Raw genomic sequence first — 22,457 nt, 5'->3', positions numbered from 1 at the left:
ACTTTCAACACCACACAATACACATAGCTCTGTTGACAAATTAGTTGAAGCAGCAGTGCATTTATTGATGCAGTGCCTTATAATTTTATATGCAATTTCTTTTGGAAAGCGACTTTATGGATTTGCACCTATGCAGTGACTTGACATATAGAAAGTGCATTCAATTTTGTAACTTGGTATCATTAGGGTCCTGAACCTTTTTTGGAGTGGTAATTACTGTTGTCCGTAGCTTTTTGAACAATGTATCATGTGCATTGTGCAAGACACTCATTCAGCCAAAAATTGCATGACAGTGTTAATATTTCTAATTGACATTTTGCAGCGTTATGGTACACATAATGATACCACAAACTCTCAGGTGCATTATGTAGCTTGTTCTTGGTGCGCCATACATGCACCCCGTGATTGAGAGGTGCACAGTGTGTACAGTTGAGACATTGATATTAAGTCATGCTCTTAGGCAGATGTGTGATTTTGACATTTGCATTTAGTTTTTGGGTAATAACGGAGTATCATCAGTTGAATGAAGGCTGGTTGTCACTCTGCGTTAGACAATGCTGTAACATAACGCCAGATTTTAGAGTTATGAATGAAGCATTGACTTCCAACAAAAGTTTGTTTTAAAGCCCCGAAATGTATTACAGCGAAGTAAAATCGGTCAAAAGAAACGACCAGAACACTGATCAACTCTCCTCACACCCATGCCTTCATTGCTGTGTACTGTGTGGAAGGTGCAGGAGTCGCAAAATAGTGGTATGAGTTATGTTTTGATTGCTTGCCTCATAAACAAAGATGTTAGTATGTATTTGACGGGGTTGCTAGAATACCTTCAGTGAAGTCGGCACATTTTATTTGTCCCACTTCTCTCTGTCCATCTTTACTGGGGCTGTCCGTGATCTTCAATGGAGCTCTATTCATCACTCAGATAAGCGTAAGACGCCTTCAGTATAACTTTAGACCATATGGTCTGCTGAGGTCTTGGGACTATCTCAAAGCAAAGCGGTATATTGGTACACAAACATTTCTTCTGTTTGTGCAAGCTGCACCACCACTCATCAGATGTTAGAATCAAGAATGCAATAAAACGTTAACGAGGATATGATCAATGTGGATTCCAACTCTCAGAAGACCAGCCGACATGTCCAGTATGAATTGCAGCATATAGTTTAGACTGTAATGGTTTGTGGAGAACACTGGACAATGTCCAGTTTTCTCTTTGCTTGTTTTTAAAGTCGTGCCTTTTCTTAATCTTGTTCTTCTGGTTGCTGCATGCACAGGGTCGGAGGTGGCGGAGGAGGAGGAAGAAGAAGCGGGCAGCGGCAGGGGAGGCGCAGGCGACGGGGGAAGCCAAGAATCAGACGAGGGGGCGTCAACACGCGCTCCCCCGACCCCCAGCGTCGGCGGGGGAGGCACAGAGGATGAGCCCCCCGGGGAGGAAGAAGAAGAGGAAGAAGAGCCTCCCGAGACGCCGCCCAAGCCCAAGAAGACCAAGGCGAAGAAGCGCAAGGGCAAAGGTGGCGACGGCGAGCGCAAGAAGGGCAAGAAAAAGAAAAAGAAGCGCGCCGCCTCGGAGGACGACGACGACAGCGACAGCCAGCTGCTGGGTGGACACTCGGACAATGATAGCGACTATGTGGTGGACCGCAAGAGTGCCAAGAAGCCCCGGCTGGACAAGGCTGCTGCCGCTGCCGAGTCTGCGGCGTCCTCCGCTGCTGCAGCGGCTGCTGCTGCCGCTGCTGCTGCCCAGGCGGCCGCTGCGGGAGAGCCAGAGCAGCAGAAGAGCTCGACGGAAGTGTGCCAGGAGCTGGGCCTGACAGACGTGCCTATGGAGTACACGGATGCGGACTACCAGAACCTGACGAGCTACAAGCTCTTCTCGCAGCACGTGCGGCCTCTGATCACCAAGGTGCGCAAAGTGAATTCTGCTGCAGTGATCTTTCTTCTGCAAGCTGCGAGAAGGTTGCACGTGTTGTGTGCCGAAGGAAGTGGCGCTTGTCGGTGGCTGTTTCGTGTGCCATTGATTTAGATGTGCCTTGTTTGTTTAGCCCTTTCAATCAAGGTGTCTCCATGTGGAGATGCAGCTTATTTTTCGATATTCGGACTAATCGCAACAACATAGCACTGAATGTAAAGGTAGCCTGTAAAGGTAGTCTGCTAACCAAGAACGATGTCACAAGTAACTTTAATACCAGGTTTGACGAGAAGTTCAATGTGTTGCTCTTTATCACTGCTGTTAAATTTAGTGCTCTTCCTTGCATTAGAAGGCCCTCAACTCACTCATAGCCAGTGCATCTACTTGTAACAAATATTTAAACTGTTTTAATGCGGTAACACATCACTTATGAGAGACCAATGTCTGTTGATTAATTTTTGTAATTGTGGTGACTGGCCTGATGTTACTATATATAATCAGGATACAACTGAAATTTCTGCCGAGCTTCTGCCACATTTCCAAAAATATATATAAAGTAGAGGACATGAGAAAACAGTCATAATTTGTTATTGAGAAAGTTAAGACTTCTGATTGGGGGGGGGGGGGGGGGTGCTAACAGTAATGACATTTGAAAATTTACTGCATGCTAAGCCATAGATCTTGTCTTCGAATGACTCACTCGCTTATGCATGGCATTTCAAATCACCAGTACGCATTGGAGCTTAGATTGTCTCAGCTGCCGAGTGAAGCTACCTAGTAAGTGCCAGTTCTGATGCAATTTTGAGTAACGAAAAAATTGCTTCTCTACAGGCATTTCGAAAAGCCCAGATGGTTTCAGTGCCGTCGTGATGCATTGCTGCCTTGCTGTGTGCCTTGTCTGAGTATTGCTAGTGCGTCTGTGTGTCATTGTGCACTTATTCAGTGCGTAGTGCAAGATGTCACATGGGAACTGTTCACTGTCGTAGTTTGCAGGTCGGCTTCTAGCATCTGTGTTTCCACGCATTTTTCAAGATGTCATGTGATGTTCCACATAATTTCCTCTGGCATAGCGTAACAATTGACTTTTGGAAGAATACTTGTGTATTGCCAGTGCTTTTTGCCACACATTTTGATGACAGTTTTCTTAACTGTGGCTTTTTTTGTGATTTCTGGCGAATAACCATAGACTGATTTCCCAATAAGTTTTGCAATTCCACGGCAGCCACAAATCATGCTGGTAATAGTCTTTTGCAGGCTCAGGGGTGACTGGGATAAGAAGCATGTTGTGTTTGTACCATGGGCTAAAAGAAAAAAGATGGCTTTAATACAGCAAACTCCTGTTAGTTCGACCCTTGTGGGACTGGAACATTTGGTCAAACCATTGAAAAGGTAGAATTAACAAACTGCTGCAAAATTATTGAATTCAAATCTTTTACTGCTTGTAGTAGTCTGTAATGTCTTTTTGTTGCTTGCTTTAGAAGCATGACTCAATTGTTATGAGGCTGGTTGAGCACTGACTTGTTTAAAAGCTGCTTCAGAGTGACAATACAAGAAACAAGTGGCAATGAATGACTTCATGAGCGGAAGGAGCGTTGACTGCTAAAATATAAAAATAAATTAAAATAAAACAGCTTCACTTCCTATGGAAGCAGTAGCGCACTTCTGCTAATGTTATTGCGTTTTCACGCTTTTAGTAACAGTGGTGTGTATGAGGGGGCGCCATTGGAGGTTGAATTTAGCTGTAGCAGCTAGCATTTGAGTTGGAATTAAACTAGTTTTGCTTTCGTTTTAATGCATCGTTTTTCGCCCTGGTTCTTAAGTGGTTTTGAAGTAAGCGTAAAGTCAAATTTATTGGGCTATGAAAAGGCATGGAGGTGCGAATGAATATTCTACAATAGGAGTGGGTTTGAGGAAATGGTTGAACCACTGTGGATGTGCTGTGAACATAGCCAGTTTAGGAAATGTGGTTATACAGCTTATGAAGGCATTCACAAGTATATTTTTGCTTGTGTCCACTAACCTGGAAGGATGGCGGAGATTTGTGGTTGAAACACTCATTTGTGGGCCTTAAGGAAGTATCTTTTAGAAGCTAGGAAATTGAGATGACTGCATAGTGTCACTCGAAGATGACTTTTGTGTTCATTTTCTCTTCGTCGTAAGGCTCCATGCTGAAGGGCAATATTTTGCTGGAGCAACTGAAATGTATGTACACATAGCGACAGATTTTAATGTTGTGTACAGTGTGAATTGTTTCTGGAACGAAATTGTTTACAAAACCATAGGATGCTTTAGAAAATATCGAAATTTAGAGCCCAAGAATGAAGTCCTGTAAGTGCAATTAAATATTTCTCTTTCCAACTGAAAATACATTATATATCTAAAAGATCCATGCACGATTCCGAGGACAGCTCAGTCTGTCAAAAGCGTTTATCAATATGGTCAAAAAATAAACTTTCTCGTCAATTAGTAAGCCACCTTGGGTTTGTGGGGTCTCGCACCTGCTCTGGGACAAAGGAACGACAACACAATAGTGCAAACAATCAAAAGGTCATTTGTTGCGCCTTTCATACACGGATGCATGCTAGCCGAATAACTACCCACAGGACATTCACATGGGCACGCGACAAGTCAAGGAAGTCGGACTCGCCGCGACCGGATAGCGAGTGAATATGTTTGCCCCATGCTATGACACCATCGCCTAGTCGTTCATGTGTATGGTCACGCGAACGGTGGTGAGTTCGAACGATCTGTGTTTGTCAATACCGGTGTCCTGCTCCTAAGCCTTCACGGGACGGTCCTGTGAAGCGGGTCGGCGCACGCGCGGACAGTCCGTGCGTGCTGCTCGCCGACTCTCAAGCCAAGAGGAAGTGCCTTCTCCCTTTTGCGCCCAAGTAACCCCGCCGTTAGGTGGCGTTAGCCGAGCAACACTAGCGCCATCTCTCGCAATACGCTGCCGCCGAAACGCCATGCGACAAAGCTGGATTACAGGAGACAGGAGCCATGTGGGGAAAACATCAGGGGATACGTGAGAGTTGTGCATCCCCACAGGTTAAGGAGTTGTGATAGCTTATAGGTTGCTTTAGTTGCAGGCATAGTGACTTAATGACCTTGCCGTTCAGTACCATGCATGGATACAGTGTTGATAGAAAATAATGCACAAAAACACCATATTATAATTCGCAATTAATTGAAGCAAAAGAACTTAAAAGTGATCAGAAAGCCACAAAATGTGATTGTGACATCTTGCTAGCAGCTTACGAAATGCAAGTATTAATTTGTTTTGAGAGTAGGTCCAGCCATCATTGGTTCATATGGAACTTTCTCTTGTCAAGCTAAGATGAGCACTGATGGATAGGAATTGTGCTGAGAGAACAGACGTAGAAGGCCATTTGGCACCCTTGATTCCTTGCTTTCTAATCTCTGTTCTGTTAGCACTGTCGCCAATCTCAAATCAAAGCAGACTTGCTCAACTTCGTTCTCGACCCAGATGAGTGGTACTGCTTGCCCAAAACTAGCCTGAAGCAAAAACAATACATCTGAATAATTTATGTGTAGAAATTAGGCTTGTTAGAAATAATATTCTCTGTACACTTTTGGGAAATGGCTGAATATGTCAAGATACAATGAGGACCTGCTTTAAAATGCTGAACCTCCTAATTTGATTTAATTTAGAAACTTAAGCACGAGAAAGGGGCTTGTGATAGCGAGCACTTGCTTCAAATTATCGTAGTTCTAACATTATCTCGTGGTGAGCGCTGTGAAATGTGAAGGAACTTTTTTGTCAAGCAACTAGGGGAGAAGCGACAAGTCCTCCTCATGACGAGCACTTACCAGCTCCAAAACGCATTCCTTTTGGCGCAGGCAAACCCCAAGATTGCAATGGCCAAGATAGTGTTGCTCATCTCTGCTAAGTGGCACGAGTTCCTGAGGGACAACCCCAACGCGGATGATGCCCTCGACGAAGATGACAGGCCTGTGCGGCAAGTCTAGGGCGGCTGCATCCACACCCACTGGTTCCACCAAGGACAACGGTAAGGAGTGTTCTTGTGACAATTGCGTGATGATAGGACGAGGACGCCATGTGTCTCGGTGTTAACCCTAGCAAAAGTTCTAGTGCAAAAACTAATAGAGAGTCACACTAAGCAATCTAGTACTTATATCAGTGTATTAGTATAATAGATCTATCGGTCTATTAGTCTATTAAATTATCTAATAAGTCTATTGTTTTGTCATGTGAAAGCCAATGTTGCAAATGCAACATTGACCCTCTGACCGATACACTGATAGACCTGTATATAAAATGGGTTGAAAGTTTGCGCTTGGTGTGTGTTGTTCTTTTCTCACGTCCGTGTCTTTTTGTTGCGCAATAATACTTGAGTAATGGATTACCAACTTGCCCGGAATGCTGCTTTACTGGCTGCTTTTGTGGCTGTTAGCAAAAAAAAGAATTGGGCACATCAGCTCTTCTTGCTTTTCTTGCTCATTGCTTATACGTAGGTCTTTCGTCTTCGGGCAAAACCCGATAGTCCCCTTTTTATTGCACCCTGAACAACATAACTGAAAATCAGGTTAAACCCGATTTCTCCTCGAAGTTCGCCCCTTCATAAAGGATAATTATAAGTGCAAGTGTTACAAAACTAACAAACGCTGCCCGCCTTTATCAGCAAGTGGTCAATATATATATTATTAATAGTATTATGTGAATGCGCTGTTGTGCCCCGTTTTCGCTTAACACTTATGCAGAAAGTCGGCCTGTGTAAACATACATGTTCAGCACCTGCCGGCTTTGAGTGAACTAAAGCCTGTTTTGTTTTTAGTAGCCGGGTTCACATGAATATGACATTGGCGCACTGCATCATATTTCCCAAACATTTCTTGCATGTAAATGTGCACTGGGAAGCGAATTAACACAGCAACATGATGATGTTGAGAAGATGTTTACCCAACTATGTTTCGTTTGAAGAAGGGTAGCCGATTGGTGTAGTTGGCATGCCATTATTTTTTTTGCAAGAGTATATACTGGGAACCAGTAACACAGGATGATGAAAAACAAGAATGAAAGGCTAAGCAGGTCCCCCCAAGGATGGACACAGACATGCTCCCAATGCATGTGATAATGTACGTCAACAATAGTTTCTAAGATAAGGAAAAGCACCACACCTACTGTGAACCATCCCTGTGCGCACTTTTGTTTGTACTTAGTTAAAAAAGTGCACAGAACTACGTAAAGAAATGATCATGAAACTTGTCTCTATTTGTTGTTTTTGTTAATGTTCTTTCTTTTAAATGTATTAATAATGTCTGACAAAAGCATTTTTAGAGGTTAGTTTGCCACATTGTTTGCAAGCAGCTATCTCTGTCATTACATGCTACTGTGAGTGATTTCACTTGTTTAAAGGGAATGTTTATGTCCAAAGAGATGCTATTTCTTGTGTTAATCATTTGTAAAATTTAACAGGAAAACCCTCAAACTTTGGGCAGCCGCACAAAAAAAAAAAATTCTTCCCGGTTTTCTTTACCAGACAACAAAACGGCTGATCTATCCCCGTATTTCCTCTTTAATTATAACACCCAACCTTTGCCCTCCAAGTTTCCAAAATATAAAACCCAAAAATGAAGGACCCCACATATATTATACACAATATTAAGTTTTAGGAATAGGGGACCCAAATTTAGGCGACACAAACCACTGGGCGTGCAAAAGAAAGCAATGAGAGTACAAAAGAATGCAAAGGATGTACAAAGCAGTTTAGGCATGCAAAGCCGGTTTGGGGACACTGATTCTAAAGCTCGCCTGTTGTCTCAAGACGTCGCCACAATTGCAGCTCCTTGTGTCTGTCTTCCAACAATCCGGTACTTGTCTAACCTAGCCGACAAATTTATTTTTAAGTATGCTTGCACTACATTAGCCAGTTGGATTACGTCGAGACTGTTCTCCTGCTAACTGATGGTTCCAGAATGTGGCTGCTAGAAGCAAAGCATAAGGACTTCTTTATGCTTGTGTTGAAGAATAAGGATGGAAGAGCGTAAGACTTGCTTCTTTAATGTGCGCTTGAAAGCATCCAGGTTGAACCAGTGTGCTAGAAGCAGAGCATAAGGACTTCTTTACGCTTGTGTAGAAGAATGAGGATGCATGAGTTTAAGACTTGCTTCTTTATTGCAAGACTTGAAAGCATGAGTGTGCAGCACATTGACGAAAGTTTGCCTAACGTTTTTTGCCCCTGTTTACTTCTTGTGGATGCAGATGGGGAGCGGTCAAGCCGAAGCAAAACAAAAAAGAAGAAGTCGGTGCCTTTGCTGAAAATTAAATTGGGTGGCATCGGCAAGCGTAAAAAGCAGAGCTCTGTAAGTGTTTGTTTGCATGGTTTGCTGGATTTCTTGCATGGGTGCTTGTCAATGTGTCATGGACGCACAATTGTGTAATGTGAAAGTCTGGGTATCCTTTCCAAAAAATCTTTAAAGTATTAAGTGGTGTGGGATGCAAATGACACATAACCTATTGCAATAATGTTTGTTTTATCTTTTGCCATTCCTGAAACTTGAAAATGTGCCTGAGAACCAAGCAAGTTACCTTGGTATGGTAACTTTGTGCCGCAAGCCTTTCTTACCGTTACCAAGTTAATTGCCATGCTATGCATGTTTCATGGGCAAGCAGCTTTAACTTTCTTACAGTTAATAATAGTCAGCTTTACTCAGTTGTGTGCTACTTCACAGCAGTGCTAGTTGCCTTTGTAGTCTGAAGAGCAGTTGAACGTGAATGAAGATGGCCATTCTTGTCTGACACGGCTGGAAAGATAGTTTATGATGTCGCTACATAGGCTGGCCCTGTGACCTTTATAACTGCTGTTGACCATTGCTTGTAAGCATTGTATTTCAGAAAGAGAGCCACGGTAAACAGAACATGCTAACATGCTGGGAATGGCTGTGAAACTGTTATCCTTTTTTTAGATTTAGCCCAGACGCAAAGCAGACATTTGTTTTTAAAAGCGTCCTTGGGCTGTTATGTTAGTAAGCGCCTTCACTAACCACATTGCCAGTTCATCCTTTGATGCATACTAACCTGAGGAATGCCAAAAATGCGAGATGCAGCTCTGTTGCTGCTGACTTAGCGTGTGAAATAAGTTATCTTTTGAATATGGTTTTGCAATGAAAGTGGCATAACATCGCTGACCCGTGTGAAAACTTATGCCACCATCTGGTGATGCCATTGGCTATGACAGTAGTTCTCGGGGTATTCTGTCGCCAGTGCAGCAAACACAGTTTTGGTTTTATGTCCGAGTGTGACACACAGGCAATTAATTTTCAGGCGCTTTTTCTTGGTGAATAAAGGCTTGCGTTAGAATTGGGTAAATACAATACATAGCTGAAAGGGACGTGTATTGACAGCAAGTAAAATTTGTTTGTTGGCTGCTCCTTGGCAAAATAAGTGACCGTCTGAAGAGTGAAAATGTTGCATGCTTTGCGCCCTACAGGAAGACGAGAACAGTGTGAGCGATCAGAGCGATGCGGATTTTGAGGCTGCGCTGGAAGAAGCGCAGAATATGACTCCTCCCCCGGCTAAGAGTGACAAGGGCTCCTCCAAAAAGGGCAAAGCCAAGAAGGCCAAGAAGAAGAAGAAGACCAAGACGACTGCAAGCTTCCCCAACTCGGATGCTGAGAATGATGGCTACGAGGTGCGTTTAATTTGACGGTTTATTTTCGACATTTCCACACTTTGGCAAGTTTTGGGACTGAGCGATCTCCAGTGGGACGCTGGTGTTGCACAGACAATCTCAATGGTCTATTGAACATGGGCCACATTTTTTTACCTGTGCATCTCGCTCTGTATCATCTAAATTTGCATTGTAAAATAATGTACCATAATACTTGTAATTAACTAGCCGATCTTGCTTGCTTGACCACATTTTCTGTTTGTCATTTTCTTGCGACATCCAGTGTGATGCCTTGGCATCACAGTGTGTGTCGATCGGCATATCAACGGCGTGTCAGCATTTATACGTCCTTTCATGTCATTAAATGTGGCAAAACTGTGTGAGCCCATAAGTTCTTGGCCTGAATTTTGCACAAATGTGGCTAATCATGCATATTCGTAACTACTGAATTTCGTGGGTGTCTCCTTGCTTGTGGCATTAGGTTTAGTCCACTTTAGACTGTAGCCTTCCAGTTTTGTGAAATTTTCAGCTTGTAAATTTTTGCATAAATTAAGAACTCATGACAGGAAGCAGACCTTCGTGTCTTCATTTGGCATGCCTTCTTTTGTTGGTTATGCCAACGGAAGGCAACCACTGAAATTGATTTGCTTGAAACTGATAGGTCAAGAAATAAGAGTTGTTGGCTGGGATTGTAGGTTACATCCAGTGGTCGGTCATATGCACAAAAGTGTGTTTCCTCATGTACGTTGACTACTAAGGTATTTTGTGTAGCATTCTTGGTTGTTTAGTGTAGCCTTATTTGCATGTTTTATGTAAAGATGAGCTGTCTCTTTAACGAGGCATGGGTCTAGCATACTTGAGTTGAAGGCTGCCCTTTGCTATTTTCTGGCACTGATCCGCTTTCTTGCAATGAACTGTACCACACGCAGACGGATCACCAAGACTACTGTGAGGTGTGCCAGCAAGGGGGTGAAATCATATTGTGCGACACGTGTCCACGTGCCTACCACTTGGTCTGCTTGGAGCCCGAGCTCGAAGAACCGCCCGAGGGCAAATGGAGCTGCCCGCATTGTGTGAGTTGCTGCCCTTGATGTCCATTTCGCCTGTTGTCGCAGCCCCTGCTGGGCAGTTCATTTCTCTCCTTCTGTCATTGTTGTCACTCACAGAACACCACCGCATATATTCAGTAAATGTTGATTTCTTGGTTACTTGACTTATTTATTTATTTATTTATTTATTTACTTATTTATTCGCTCATGTAAGGCCTACACCAACTTCTGATGTAAAAATTTTGAAAAAAAAAGAAAATTTTACCAAAGATTGAATTTTGAAAAGCATTGTGTTTGGTATCAGATGGCACTGTCACTTAAAGGTTTTGATATAAAGTAGCTGAAATATTGAACAGCATGGACGACACTGAGAACAACTGTCTTGGAAAATGTGCTGATGCGGTGTAGTAATCTCCGGTGATAACTGGACCAATATCATCCACATCATGGGAGTGATGAGAATTGAAATTTTGTCATTAGTGCTTAATGTTTAACGTTCGGGAAGCTACAGTACAATGCTAACCCTTTAATGACGGCTCATATAAATACCAGACAAAAGTGTTTATTTACAATTTAAATCTGTAAAACACACCGAGAACGTGTAATCAACGAAAAGAAAAATGTTTTGCAGAAACTTTTTTTAGCAATAGGGGGGGCAAACCCCAGGCAGAAAACTGGAAGTGGGCTTCACCCCAAGCCACCTATGGCTTCGTTTAGAATTTGTACACACAACTCTCATCATACGTTAACCATAGGTGCACATTTCATTTGCTTTGCACCACCTGTGTAACATCACGGCAGCCAGAGAACTTGCATTGGCCGTCTCCTCTGATCTTGCTTTCAAAAGAAAGTGAGTCGCATGCCGACCTGCTACCTCGTCCTGTGTTCCTGCTTTAAACCAACAAATAATACATTGCTGGTTTTTACAATTTCCTGGTTTCACATACTTGTAGTAAAGAACATCAGTAATTTGCTGCTTGTATCATGCGAGTTCTCTGAAACCTTGTGATGATGAGTCTTGACTGTAGATCACTTTCGATCATGATTATATATCGTCCAGTATAGCATGCAGGATTGTTGTAAGTGGCCACATGCCTAGCCTGGTTTTTAGGATACTCGTACTGGAGTATTTGCAGCATATTGTTCAGTTGGTGTGTACCAGTGCTGTGATGGGACCGAAAATGGTTGACTGACATGCATTTGTGAGAACTGTCTGAATGCCTTTGTCTCATTGATAAGTACTTTGTGTGAGTCTTGCCATGTGCTGCTAAGGCCAAGCTAGAAATGAAGCTCATTCTATCTTAGTTATCCTGCTTGACATACTACTTCAATGGGATTGATTTTTTCCCCTGTAATTTCAAGTTGCTTACATCACCACATCCTTATACTGGTGCTAAGAGGTGCAACAATAAACTGGCATTTGTTTCTGCAATACTCGTTTATGTAGTGCTTAGTTCTGCTTTTTTTTTTTTTTTTTTTCATTCTAATGCTTAGTTGATAGTAGTTATTCATGGTCACAGATTGATGCTTCATGTTGTGGCCATCACCTTATCAAATCTATATTGTCAACATTGTCTATATTGTCTATATGCCAACAGCCTATATGTCTATATAGACATGTCTATATGTCCTGAGCCAGGCCCTCTTTTACAGAGACAAAAAATAGAACAGTGTTGCTTTTTGGTGCATGAAAAAGCAAGACGTGATGTGACAAGACGTTAATCTTCATGAATATTTGTACAATCAAAATGTTGTTTAATCGCTCAAAGCACTGAACACACGGTAAAATTCTTCCCATGATCAAATGCACAGTGCAGTTCACTCTGAAAAATAACGCTACGATCGATTACATCAAAATTTGACGTGAAGGTGGTGTGCAGGCTATCTTTGCACAGAAGCTGTTGATGTAATGTCCGTTTTATTATGACCGATTCATTTCCTTTAAGAGTCGACCATAATGCACAACTAGTGGTACCAACATCCAACAAGTTCCCAACATGTTCTGGTGGTCAGAGCAGCCGTCTTCCTACTGTAACCTGCTGGAAACTTGTTGGGTGCTGTTGTTGGGCTCGCGTGTCTGATAACATGTGGAATCGTACTGTGTGTCGCCTGCTTTGAAACTTGAAGGAGTTCTGCACATGCCTCTTTACGGAGTTTGTTTTCGTGCATTTCACTGCCCACTCGGGCCTGATCACTTGTTCTCTGCCATCGCTTGTGCAGGAGGGCGAAGGTATTCAGGAGCAGGAGGAAGACGAGCACATGGAGTTCTGCCGGGTGTGTAAAGACGGTGGCGAATTGTTGTGTTGTGACAGTTGTCCTGCGGCCTTCCACACCTTTTGTCTGAACCCCCCTCTGAAAAACGTCCCCACCGGAAAGTGGAACTGTCCGCGCTGCTCGGCAAGTGATCACCTCCTCTTCTCTACCATCTTCGTTTTTCACTCTGTCTCTCTCGCTCGTCTCTTGGGGGCTGCTCTCTCCTTGCAATCGATCGTTTACCCTGTGTAGTGCGATTGGCGTGCGCTGCAAGCCCGTGTAGATTGCTCTCGAAAACGTTTGACTCGTGCCTCCTCAGATCTCCTTGTGAGAGGCGAGGAGGCAAGGGATGCGCATCCTGTCAATTAACATGCCAGACTGTTCTTTGCTCTGTCTGGCGCGGCTAACGCCTTGTAGGTGTGTGTGCACCTTATCTAGAGCTGTGCATGCCTTGGTTGCAGCATTAGCCTTAGCACTGCCAATTTAACTGGTTAGGTTAAGAAATGTTAAGAACGCCTTGTCATTGACGCTCTTAAATGCCCATTGTTCTGTTTAGTTTTTCAAGGAATTTAGCTTTGTTAAATTTAGTTGTGTTGCCGTGTGCTTTTTATATCAATACATTGGCACACACAATCATCCTGTGCAATAAGAGTGTTGGCAAAATTTGACATAGTTGCCATTATGTTGCCTTATTTGTGGCTAAAACTTTAGAAAGTTTCTTTCAAACGACTTGAAAATTGCAGAAACATTACATAGCAGTAAGTTTTTTAATATTAGGGTGTGTTAGTGCATGATACTGTGACATACACAAACCAACACAGATGGGACTGAGCACTTTCGTGTTCATGTCTGTTTTGTGTTTCTTGCAGTGTTTTGTCCTAACGTACCGTAGTCAGAATACACCACTGACTAGCACCACTGACACGATAAGGCGTGCGCAGCCTTGCAATGTGCAATTGCTGGCTGCACCCCCCCCCCCCCCCCTTCCCCGGCACCAGGCGCACGACGGAATACATTTCCTACCCCTTTCCTCCCTCGAACGCGGGAGATTGAGGCACAATCGTCGGCGCCGATGGCAAAAATGTGCCTGGAGTGTCCGTACAATTGCTATCGCAGTATAAGTAGGAGACACACAGTGCGATTCGGCGTCCGATGTAATCGTACCCACCGGACGCCATATCGGGTGCCGTATCGTACCGTGTCTCTCCTACTTCACGGCAACAAGTTTAGGGTGCATTCTTTACGCGAGGAAAAAAAAACGCACTTCTTGATTGGAAAATTGGGGGGTGCATTCATTATGCGAGTAAATATAGTACTACATCAGAGGCTATTGCTGCAACTGAGGCCTCATTCTGACAGCTCCTGCCTGCAAGGCTTGCTAAATTTAACAAGCTTTGCTGCGTAGTATACTACCTAAACATAATATGTTGAAATGTTTATTTCAAATCTTGGTGCCTTGCTTTTGGTTTTCAGTACTTTGGTTCTGAGGCGTTGGTTTTCCTGCACTTGCGCCTTGCACTGCACAGCTTAGCTATTGCGTAATGTTTGAGATCGTGTGGTAGGAAATGTTTCTTCTCTCGTCAGACTTGAGGAATTCACTCAGTTCGAAGTTCTGTAATCGCAGACACAGCGATGGAACTGTTTACATAAATGCTTGTTCTAGCTTATTCTAGCTTATCACTTGAACTTAGAGTTGCAAGCATTTGAGCATGTTTACTTCACATTTCTTAGGAATAACGCTGGTTTCATGTTAATTCAGTCTTGGTGTGTGTAGTGGTTACAAATAATTAATGGATCTTGAGAAGTTTGATAGGAAGTTTTAATTGTGATCACGGCTGTAACATGCCTTTTAGCTAATACTCAAGTTGGGTTTTTCACATTTACTCATTACAGCTGAAATTGGGAGAGTCCGTGTAGGGGATCTTATGCTGCCATTACTGGGATACTAGTACATGTAGAGTCCTGTGCCACTAGTGACAAGTTTTGTCTACAATTCCAACGTTAACTTGCATAGCCAGTCATACTTATGCATGATGTCCTGGAAGTTGCAGTTGTAACTGCTAGCACCAGCTTTTTTTTTTTTTTTTTTTTTTTTCTTGCACATTGCTTGGACTGGTTTGCCTGCTGTCTCGCCTCCGCTGTCTGGTTAAAATTTTTTCGTTTATCTTTCACTCTCCTTGCTTCGCTACTTGCCTGTCCAAACGACTTTCACACATTTGGTAATGCCAGCCTAACTGTCAGGATCATCCCCCTTCGTTTGCTTGTCTTCCCTCTTCGAAGATGAACACCCTCCCCACTTTTCCTTCGTGACCCCGGGAAGTTGCTTGTAAGTAATTTTGTGTGCCTCCGAGTTCCTGATTGCACACGTATAACTTCAGGTTAGGGCTCGATTAATGTTTGCCTGCTGTTCAATACATTTAAAGATACATTTCCTTCTTTACACGTGGAAAGGTTAGTGCAGTCGTGCTCGTTCACTCTTATTTCGTTCCTTTAATTCTGCCCTTGTAGCTAATGCTGATCCATACATTGTCTTCGTGCGGCTTGCCTGATTTTATTCGCGGGTTTCTTTTCCCCTATGTGTTGTTACGTGTTACAGAATTTGTTCTCCCAGTGTAAACAAGGGTTTAGAAAATAACGGTTGGTTCTCTTGTTCCCTTGAAACTAAATTGATTGATTGAAATTAAATTGAGGGATGGGTCGACAAAAATACAATCACCGAAATCTAAGTGTTGTAGTCATGAAGGCTGTCCTTGGCACAGAAGCTACAAATTATTGTGTATTCATTTTGCTTTCTGCCTGTATGGTGCAGTATCTTTTATGTCTTTTGACAGTTGTTTTCAGTAACTTCTTCTATTATTTTTTTTAGCATGCATGCGAAATAGACGGTGTCATGGAAGGGTATGGCAGCTGGACGTTGCAAATATTTTGGATTAGATTGGAATGGTGAATTTTTGCTTGATCGGTACAGAGGCTTGCACAAAACTGTCAGGACAATAGTCGAAGTTAGCGGAGTCTCATTGTTTTTGTGCAGTTGTAAACACTTTGTTTTGTACCTCCCTTAAGTCGGAGATTATGGAAACACACCAAGTATGCAGTGAGAAATAGTGGGAAAATTGGAAGAAATGGAAAATGCTGGAAAGGAACGTATGTCAGTTTTTGTGGGGAGGGAAAGGATTTAAGTTTGCATTAATGAAAAGACACCGCTTGCAGCAGGGTGTTACTCTTGGTCGGAGTATCCATTTTGGTGTGTTACAGATTTTGTCAAGAGAAACGAAGCTACTGCTCGCATATCTCATTAGAGCTTACTCAAGGCTGCCCAATTGGCCTCACGTTGTATCTACGCTATTTCAAACCACTGGAGATGGAGGCAGACTCCTCTCCTCGCCCTTCAGCGTTGCCTGGCACCCTCCACGGAAGTAGCGTGGACTTGACGAATGCTGGTGTGTGTGACAACACTTGTGTGTGCTCACAGTGGCATCGTCTCTTTTGATGAAGGCTTGAGTACCCAAAGTCTAGCGCTGCCTGAGACCTTTCAATGATCCTAAACATGCCTAACAATATAGGTAACGGGGAACAAAGATTGTGAGGGCATGTTTAATTCTGGCATAGCATAACTTGAAGGCTTTGTTTTTGTTAATGCTGCGTTCATTCGTGCATCAAATATTATGGATATCCAAGTGGAAGTTAGAATCTAAAGGAGTGGAAACAAACTAAATATGGCTTTTCTCTTTGTGCCTGTGACTCCAACTTAGTAAATTGCAGTGCAATTTACTAAGTTGGAGTGCACCAAAACGGTGCACCGTTTACGGTGCCATGCACCATTTTGTTGCATGGCAGGATTTGGTCTATTAAAGATAAAAAATTGCAACAGGGTGTATAACTGGCCAAGTTTGTTATTTATCATTATAATGGCAGCGCAAATGGGATGGCGACACAGAATAGAAGTGCAGAGGACAAGCGCTGAACTAACAACGTGCGAGTTCAAGTTGATAGTTCAGTGCTTGTCCAGTGTGTTTATTCGCTGTGCCGTCGTCCCACTTGCACTGTCATTATAAAGAAAAAAGTGCTAGGAGAAAGGAAATGAAATGAATTTCGTTTTCTTGCTTTGTGTCTTTTTTTTTCTTTTCCATCACACCCTTTCCCATTTCCTTCGATTTTTTTTTTCTGCAATGCACTTTTGGTGCTTGCGCGTGTGGCGTCTATGGTACCACGGACGGCCAACACTAGGTGGAGCCGCTCAAGGGAAAGGTTCAGAGAATCCTGTTCTGGCGCTGGGCCGAGGTGAAAGGAGACGCAAGCGGCGACGCCAAGAAGGAGGAAGGCGGCAAGGCCGAGGACAGCTCGAGCAGCAGCAATGGCCAGGTGGCTGCAGTGCCATCAACGTCGACGGCGCCCCCGCCGCAGCCGTCGACAAGCAAGAAACCACAGCCAAAGCCGCTGAGGGAGTTCTTTGTCAAGTGGCACGACATGTCCTACTGGCACTGCTCCTGGATCTCTGAAAACCAGGTTGGGCAGCATTTGAATTTCTAGTATTGTGCCTTGGTCAGGTTTTGCTTTTGAAATGAATGTTATCGCATAGTAACTATTTGTAACTGTGCACGTGACAGTGAAGTTGCGATTACGGAAACCCAAGTCTCATTTACATTCTCGCACATGCTGTCATCATAATAAAGAGCAGATCGTAATGGTTTTGGTGACCTTGATGGTGCTGTAAATCATTAGCAAAGCTTTGTAAAGAGATTCTTCCATGTGGTTTGAACACTTTCGTTTGCGGGGTGAACCTCATGTTTGCACAAGAGCAAAACAGGAGAGTCCACACTGATACTAAGAATGGGAGACTGTTGTGGGTTTCTTGCCTTGTCCTATGCTCTTGGAATATCGGCAGTACCATTTTAGAGGTGGCATTCTAATGGTATATTCAACGGGTTGCTTTCAAGTGCTCTTGAGTTTGCGTTCCGATGGTCGAATTCGAGCACTCCAAATGAAATTACAGTGGAACCTTGATTATACGACTTTCAGAGGACCACGTAAAACTGTCATATGATCCGGGTGTCATATAATTGAAAAACTAAGAATTTAGGCAGGTGACGCTCAGTCTTGCCCGAAAAACGGGTACAGACTGCCTGAATAAGACTCCAGCATGAACCTGCACTGCTCCAATGAAGGTAGATTAAATTAAAAAGAAATTACCGTATTTATTGATTGTAACGCACATATTTTTCACTATTTCCGTTGCTTGAACTCAACCCTTGCATTACAGTCGAATAACAGCAAAATTGGCTATTTAAATGTAAATGCTTTAAATCCTGCAATTTCTAGGGTACGTTGGCAACCTGTAACTTTACCTCTCGATCCAATCCATATGCAAGTCGACCGAAGTTGGAACGTATTTTTGATTGGAATCGACGCTGTTTTCACTGTGCTTGTAACTGGTTACGATGCCGCAATGCCCTATGGCCTTTTGCGGTTCGACTCCGTTCGTTCGCGACATTATGCATTCGATACGATGGCCGCTTCAAGAGCAGAGCAATTTTGATGGCCAAGGAGCTGGGAAAGTCTGCCGCGGCTCGGTTTCTTGACGTCGACGATTTGCGGTTGGCGGGCCCTGCAGCAGGCTCATTTTAAATGCGAGGCTTGGTACTGAACCTGAATGAAATGATAGTGCGGTCTTTTAAGAAGTACTTAAATCTCAAACAAGCTCAAAGGCACGGAAGATGACAATTCTCGGCCGATCACTTCTGGAAATAGTTACGGTTTCGCGAGACTCTGCTCGTCCCGACACTGGACTCCTCGAAGTATACAGCTGACAGTGCTCTTGGCGTTGGATAGCGTGCGTAGGAAAGCGCCAGAAACACTTAGTGGGGACGCTTTCAGTGCCGAGTCAAGCAAAATTTCGCGTAACTGTGGGGGGGACTACAGTCGAATCTCGTTAATTTGAACTGACGCTGTGGTCCCGTCAAAGTTATGTGTACTCTAATGGGCGAAAATGCCCGGTAATTCGAACACGAAAGCATTTGTGATGGTTAATTCGAACATACCGTGCACCGACATTGCTCTCAGCAGTGCGCCAAATCACCTGGCGGCGCCTCCGACCGGCATTGCTCCGAAAAGCTTAGGCGAGACCCCTCAATGCTGCGTGGAGAAAAAAAAAGAGAAAAAGAACTGCGGCGGAAATTTCACTCTCTCAAATGGCAAGGTCGCCGTTTCTGCGTCGCGCGGGAACACGCATGTACGTCGCTGTGACGCCAACGCTGCGACGCAGAGGGAAGCAACGGCGGAGGCCCAGTCCGGCCAATGAAACTGTCCACGCCGGCCAACGCCTCGCTTCAACGACAGAAAACAAAACTTCAGGAAGTGGGTTAAGCTGGCGCCGGGCCGGCGGTGGGCGCGCACAGAGACAGTCGATGGTGAGGGAGCTACGAGGGAGTTGAGAGGGAGCGTGAAGGGAGCTACCGAAGTGTATCATCTCGTAACGTATCATCAACGTATCATCTCGAAAAACTTATTACGCAGCATTGTATCAACGGGGTTCCACTGTACTTGCTTTTCGGTGCATATTATGGAACCCCAGGTGGTCGAAGTTAATCTGGAACCGTCCCCTATAGTGCCCCTCATAGCCCACGTGTTACTTGCAAATGTTAAGCCCCATAATTTGATAGGATTTGTTGTGATAACATTGATCACATTGTTGCTGTGTTTCCGGTCAATCTTTGCAGTTGGATGTCTATCACCCGGGGTTGTTTCGCAACTACTGTCGCAAGAACGACATGGACGACCCCCCTCTACCAGACGATGGCTCCAACGGGACCAGTGACAACAAGAGCAGCCGGGGGGAGAAGCATGCACGAGACAAAAACTACCAAAACCTGGAGGAGAAGTACTACCGGTATGGCATCCGGCCTGATTGGCTGCAGGTGCACCGCGTCATCAACCACCGGACGCTGCGTGACGGCACAAACCACTACCTGGTCAAGTGGCGCGAGCTGCCCTATGACCAGTCCTCATGGGAGGCCGATGAACCCGGAGAGTTCGAGATCCCTGATCTCCAGAAGGCCATTCAGGACTACTGGGACCTGAGGGCCTCGGTCGAGAACGCCGACCAAGCTCCTGCCGCAAGCAAAAAGTCCTCCGGGTACTACATGCCTATCCCTGCTTCTTTTTCCTTTACTGCCGTGGCTGTTCTGGGGCCATATTCTGTAACGATTCATTTTGTTATCCATTCTCCTTTACTCCAAGCCAGTGATGGAGAGCATAACGAAGGGAAAATAAAGTGAATCGTTACGAAACGCAGCCCCAGGGAGGGGTCCTTCTGTTCGTAACAGCTGTCAAGCAGGTGTGCTTAGTTTAATTTACAGTGAGTCTCAGCTTTCATGTGATCCTCAGGCTTTTGTCATCATAAACATGGTCGTTCACATAAGCAACAGTACTTTCCACTAAAAAATTTTTTCCGGTGATCAGCCAATGTCATTGGTAGCTTGTATGTTAAATGATGGGATGGTCCCAATCTTGATGCCTGAAGAGGCTGAGGAATTCTGTAAGAGTGAGAGTTAGGAAAGGGCAAACAGGGATTGGAGGGGAGGGGGGGGGGGGCTCTTTTGTGAGTGTTGTATGAATGTAGGTCTTTTAGTGCATCTCAAGCCTAGCAATTCCAGATACAGTAGACTTTCGTTCATGCAACTTTGATTAAGTCAATTTTCCAGTTGAATTCAGTGCTGAACAAAGTTCCTAGCTGGTGCTTATACATATCTATGGGCCCAATGGTTTGGTATTTCAATCCTAAAATTGTTCTTTTGCCTAATAATTTGAACTTTACCGGTCAGCAGGAATATGACTGACCCCAATTGCGATCCCCTTAGCAGCAGTTTCTGTCTTGGCTGGGCTAATGGGTCAGTGAATACGTCACGCGTCATCCCCTGCTGAAAACGCCTATTTCCGGCCTACCGTGGGAAGATGTTTCAAGCAAAGACAGTAGCTCATAGTGAATGATTACAGTATTTATCCAATTTGAAAGTGTGCTTTTTTTTTTCCCCCAGTAAAATTGAGCTGTTAAATTACCTGCGCAGTGCAATCGGATACAAAACCGAAACTGCATCAAACAGCCTACCGTCATTCATAGCCAGCATCATAGCCATCACAACATGGCGATGGATGTGGTTCTCGCATAGCTTAACGATGGCAATGTGCCACTTTCATCTTCGATTACAAAAGCTAATTCAAAAGATAAATTATTGTACGTGCTAAGCTAGTGGCAACAAATGGTGCCACATGTTTTTGACGTTTCAGACCATTGCAACACGTCGCAGGACGAACTAACGAAGTGGTTACTCTATGCGGGGACCAACATCCATTTTGCGATTGTTGCGAAGTTGCTTGAGAAGTGGATAATATGGAACATGCAATGGACCGTGTGGAGGCATTGTGGTTCAGAGACGGTGATGAAGTTCTGAGAGTGATGGCAATGGACATTAGGTGTAAATAAACTTCTATTCTGTGCAGATAAAGTTTACTGGTTTCATCTTTTTGCTATCGTCAGGATCGGAAGCATGCAACATTATTTTTTCTTTGCTAAATATCAGGTGCGCGTCAGATTTATACTTTGTCTAGGAGCTCTACTGTCATTTCTATGTTAGTTTTCTACTTTGAACACATAAAAAGTGGGAGCACATTGGATTCAAGGCTGTGTTAGAATCTGGCAACTGCTGTCAAATGAATCGGCAGTGTATTGCAGCATATTTTCTGCCATTGGGTTGAATTGACTGTTTTTGTCGGGTCCCATCAGGGTTGAATTAACAGAAGTCAACTGAAGTTGGTAGCGTGATTTGATGTTGTAGTCTGCTATAAACGAGGTCAAAAGCAGAGCCAGGGACATAATAGCTGTGCATGTACCCTTGTCTCTCCTCTAGTACTTTCTGGTCGAATAAACTAGAGAGAAAGGATTGTTTCTCCATGCTGTTTAGCTTTTGCCCCTTTTCACCTTCTGTTGTGTACCTCTCGCCTCCAGCGGGAAGAGCAAGTCCAAGAGCAAGAAGTCTAGGGATCTCCGGGACGACGACTCCCGGGGCGGCCGGGGCACCCCAACCAGCCAGGACCGCACCCCTGTCGACCCAAAGCGAAAGTACGAGGTGCAGCCCCCCTTTGTCGTTGAGAATGACAACGAGCTGCACCCATATCAGCTGGAAGGGGTAAACTGGCTCCGCTTCTCCTGGGCCAACCACACGGACACAATCCTTGCCGACGAGATGGGTCTGGGCAAGACCATCCAGACTATCGTCTTCCTCTACTCACTTTTCAAGGAGGTCAGTAGCACTCGCTCATTTTGTGCTCTTTTGCTGCTACCTGAGCTGGAAGCCTTGTACTGGCTGGATAGGAAAGTGCTTCACTTGGAGCTGTTTGACCCTTTTGCCTGCCTGGCCATGATGCTAAAGTAGTGATGAGCTCTTATTCTAGTTTCCCTACTTTTATGCTGCGGGTCTTCTCTCAACACCATAAACTTCTCATACGACAAGCCTTGGTTGCCTGTAATATTGCACTGCAGGCACGAACGTGCCTTGAAGATCTCTTGAAGAGGAGTTGGCTTATATGGAGTTAACC

General features: G+C 44.1%; 1 protein-coding gene across 1 annotated transcript in view; it reads left to right on the top strand.

Annotated features, from left to right (window-relative positions):
• LOC119446259 (chromodomain-helicase-DNA-binding protein Mi-2 homolog) overlaps positions 1–22,457 on the top strand; it is a 78,937-nt gene that overhangs the window by 1,937 nt on the left and 54,543 nt on the right. Inside the window, 10 exon segments of the mRNA XM_037710642.2 lie at positions 1,278–1,906; positions 5,774–5,896; positions 5,898–5,943; positions 8,157–8,257; positions 9,385–9,585; positions 10,494–10,637; positions 12,834–13,010; positions 17,094–17,372; positions 19,583–19,998; positions 21,868–22,162. Coding sequence (XP_037566570.1) covers positions 1,278–1,906; positions 5,774–5,896; positions 5,898–5,943; positions 8,157–8,257; positions 9,385–9,585; positions 10,494–10,637; positions 12,834–13,010; positions 17,094–17,372; positions 19,583–19,998; positions 21,868–22,162 — 2,411 coding nt within the window.

This window comes from Dermacentor silvarum, chromosome 3 (assembly GCF_013339745.2).
Source record: "Dermacentor silvarum isolate Dsil-2018 chromosome 3, BIME_Dsil_1.4, whole genome shotgun sequence".
Lineage (NCBI taxonomy): Eukaryota > Metazoa > Arthropoda > Arachnida > Ixodida > Ixodidae > Dermacentor > Dermacentor silvarum.
The sequence above is the reverse complement of the archived record's forward strand: the minus strand, read 5'-3'. Positions and strand labels throughout refer to the sequence as shown.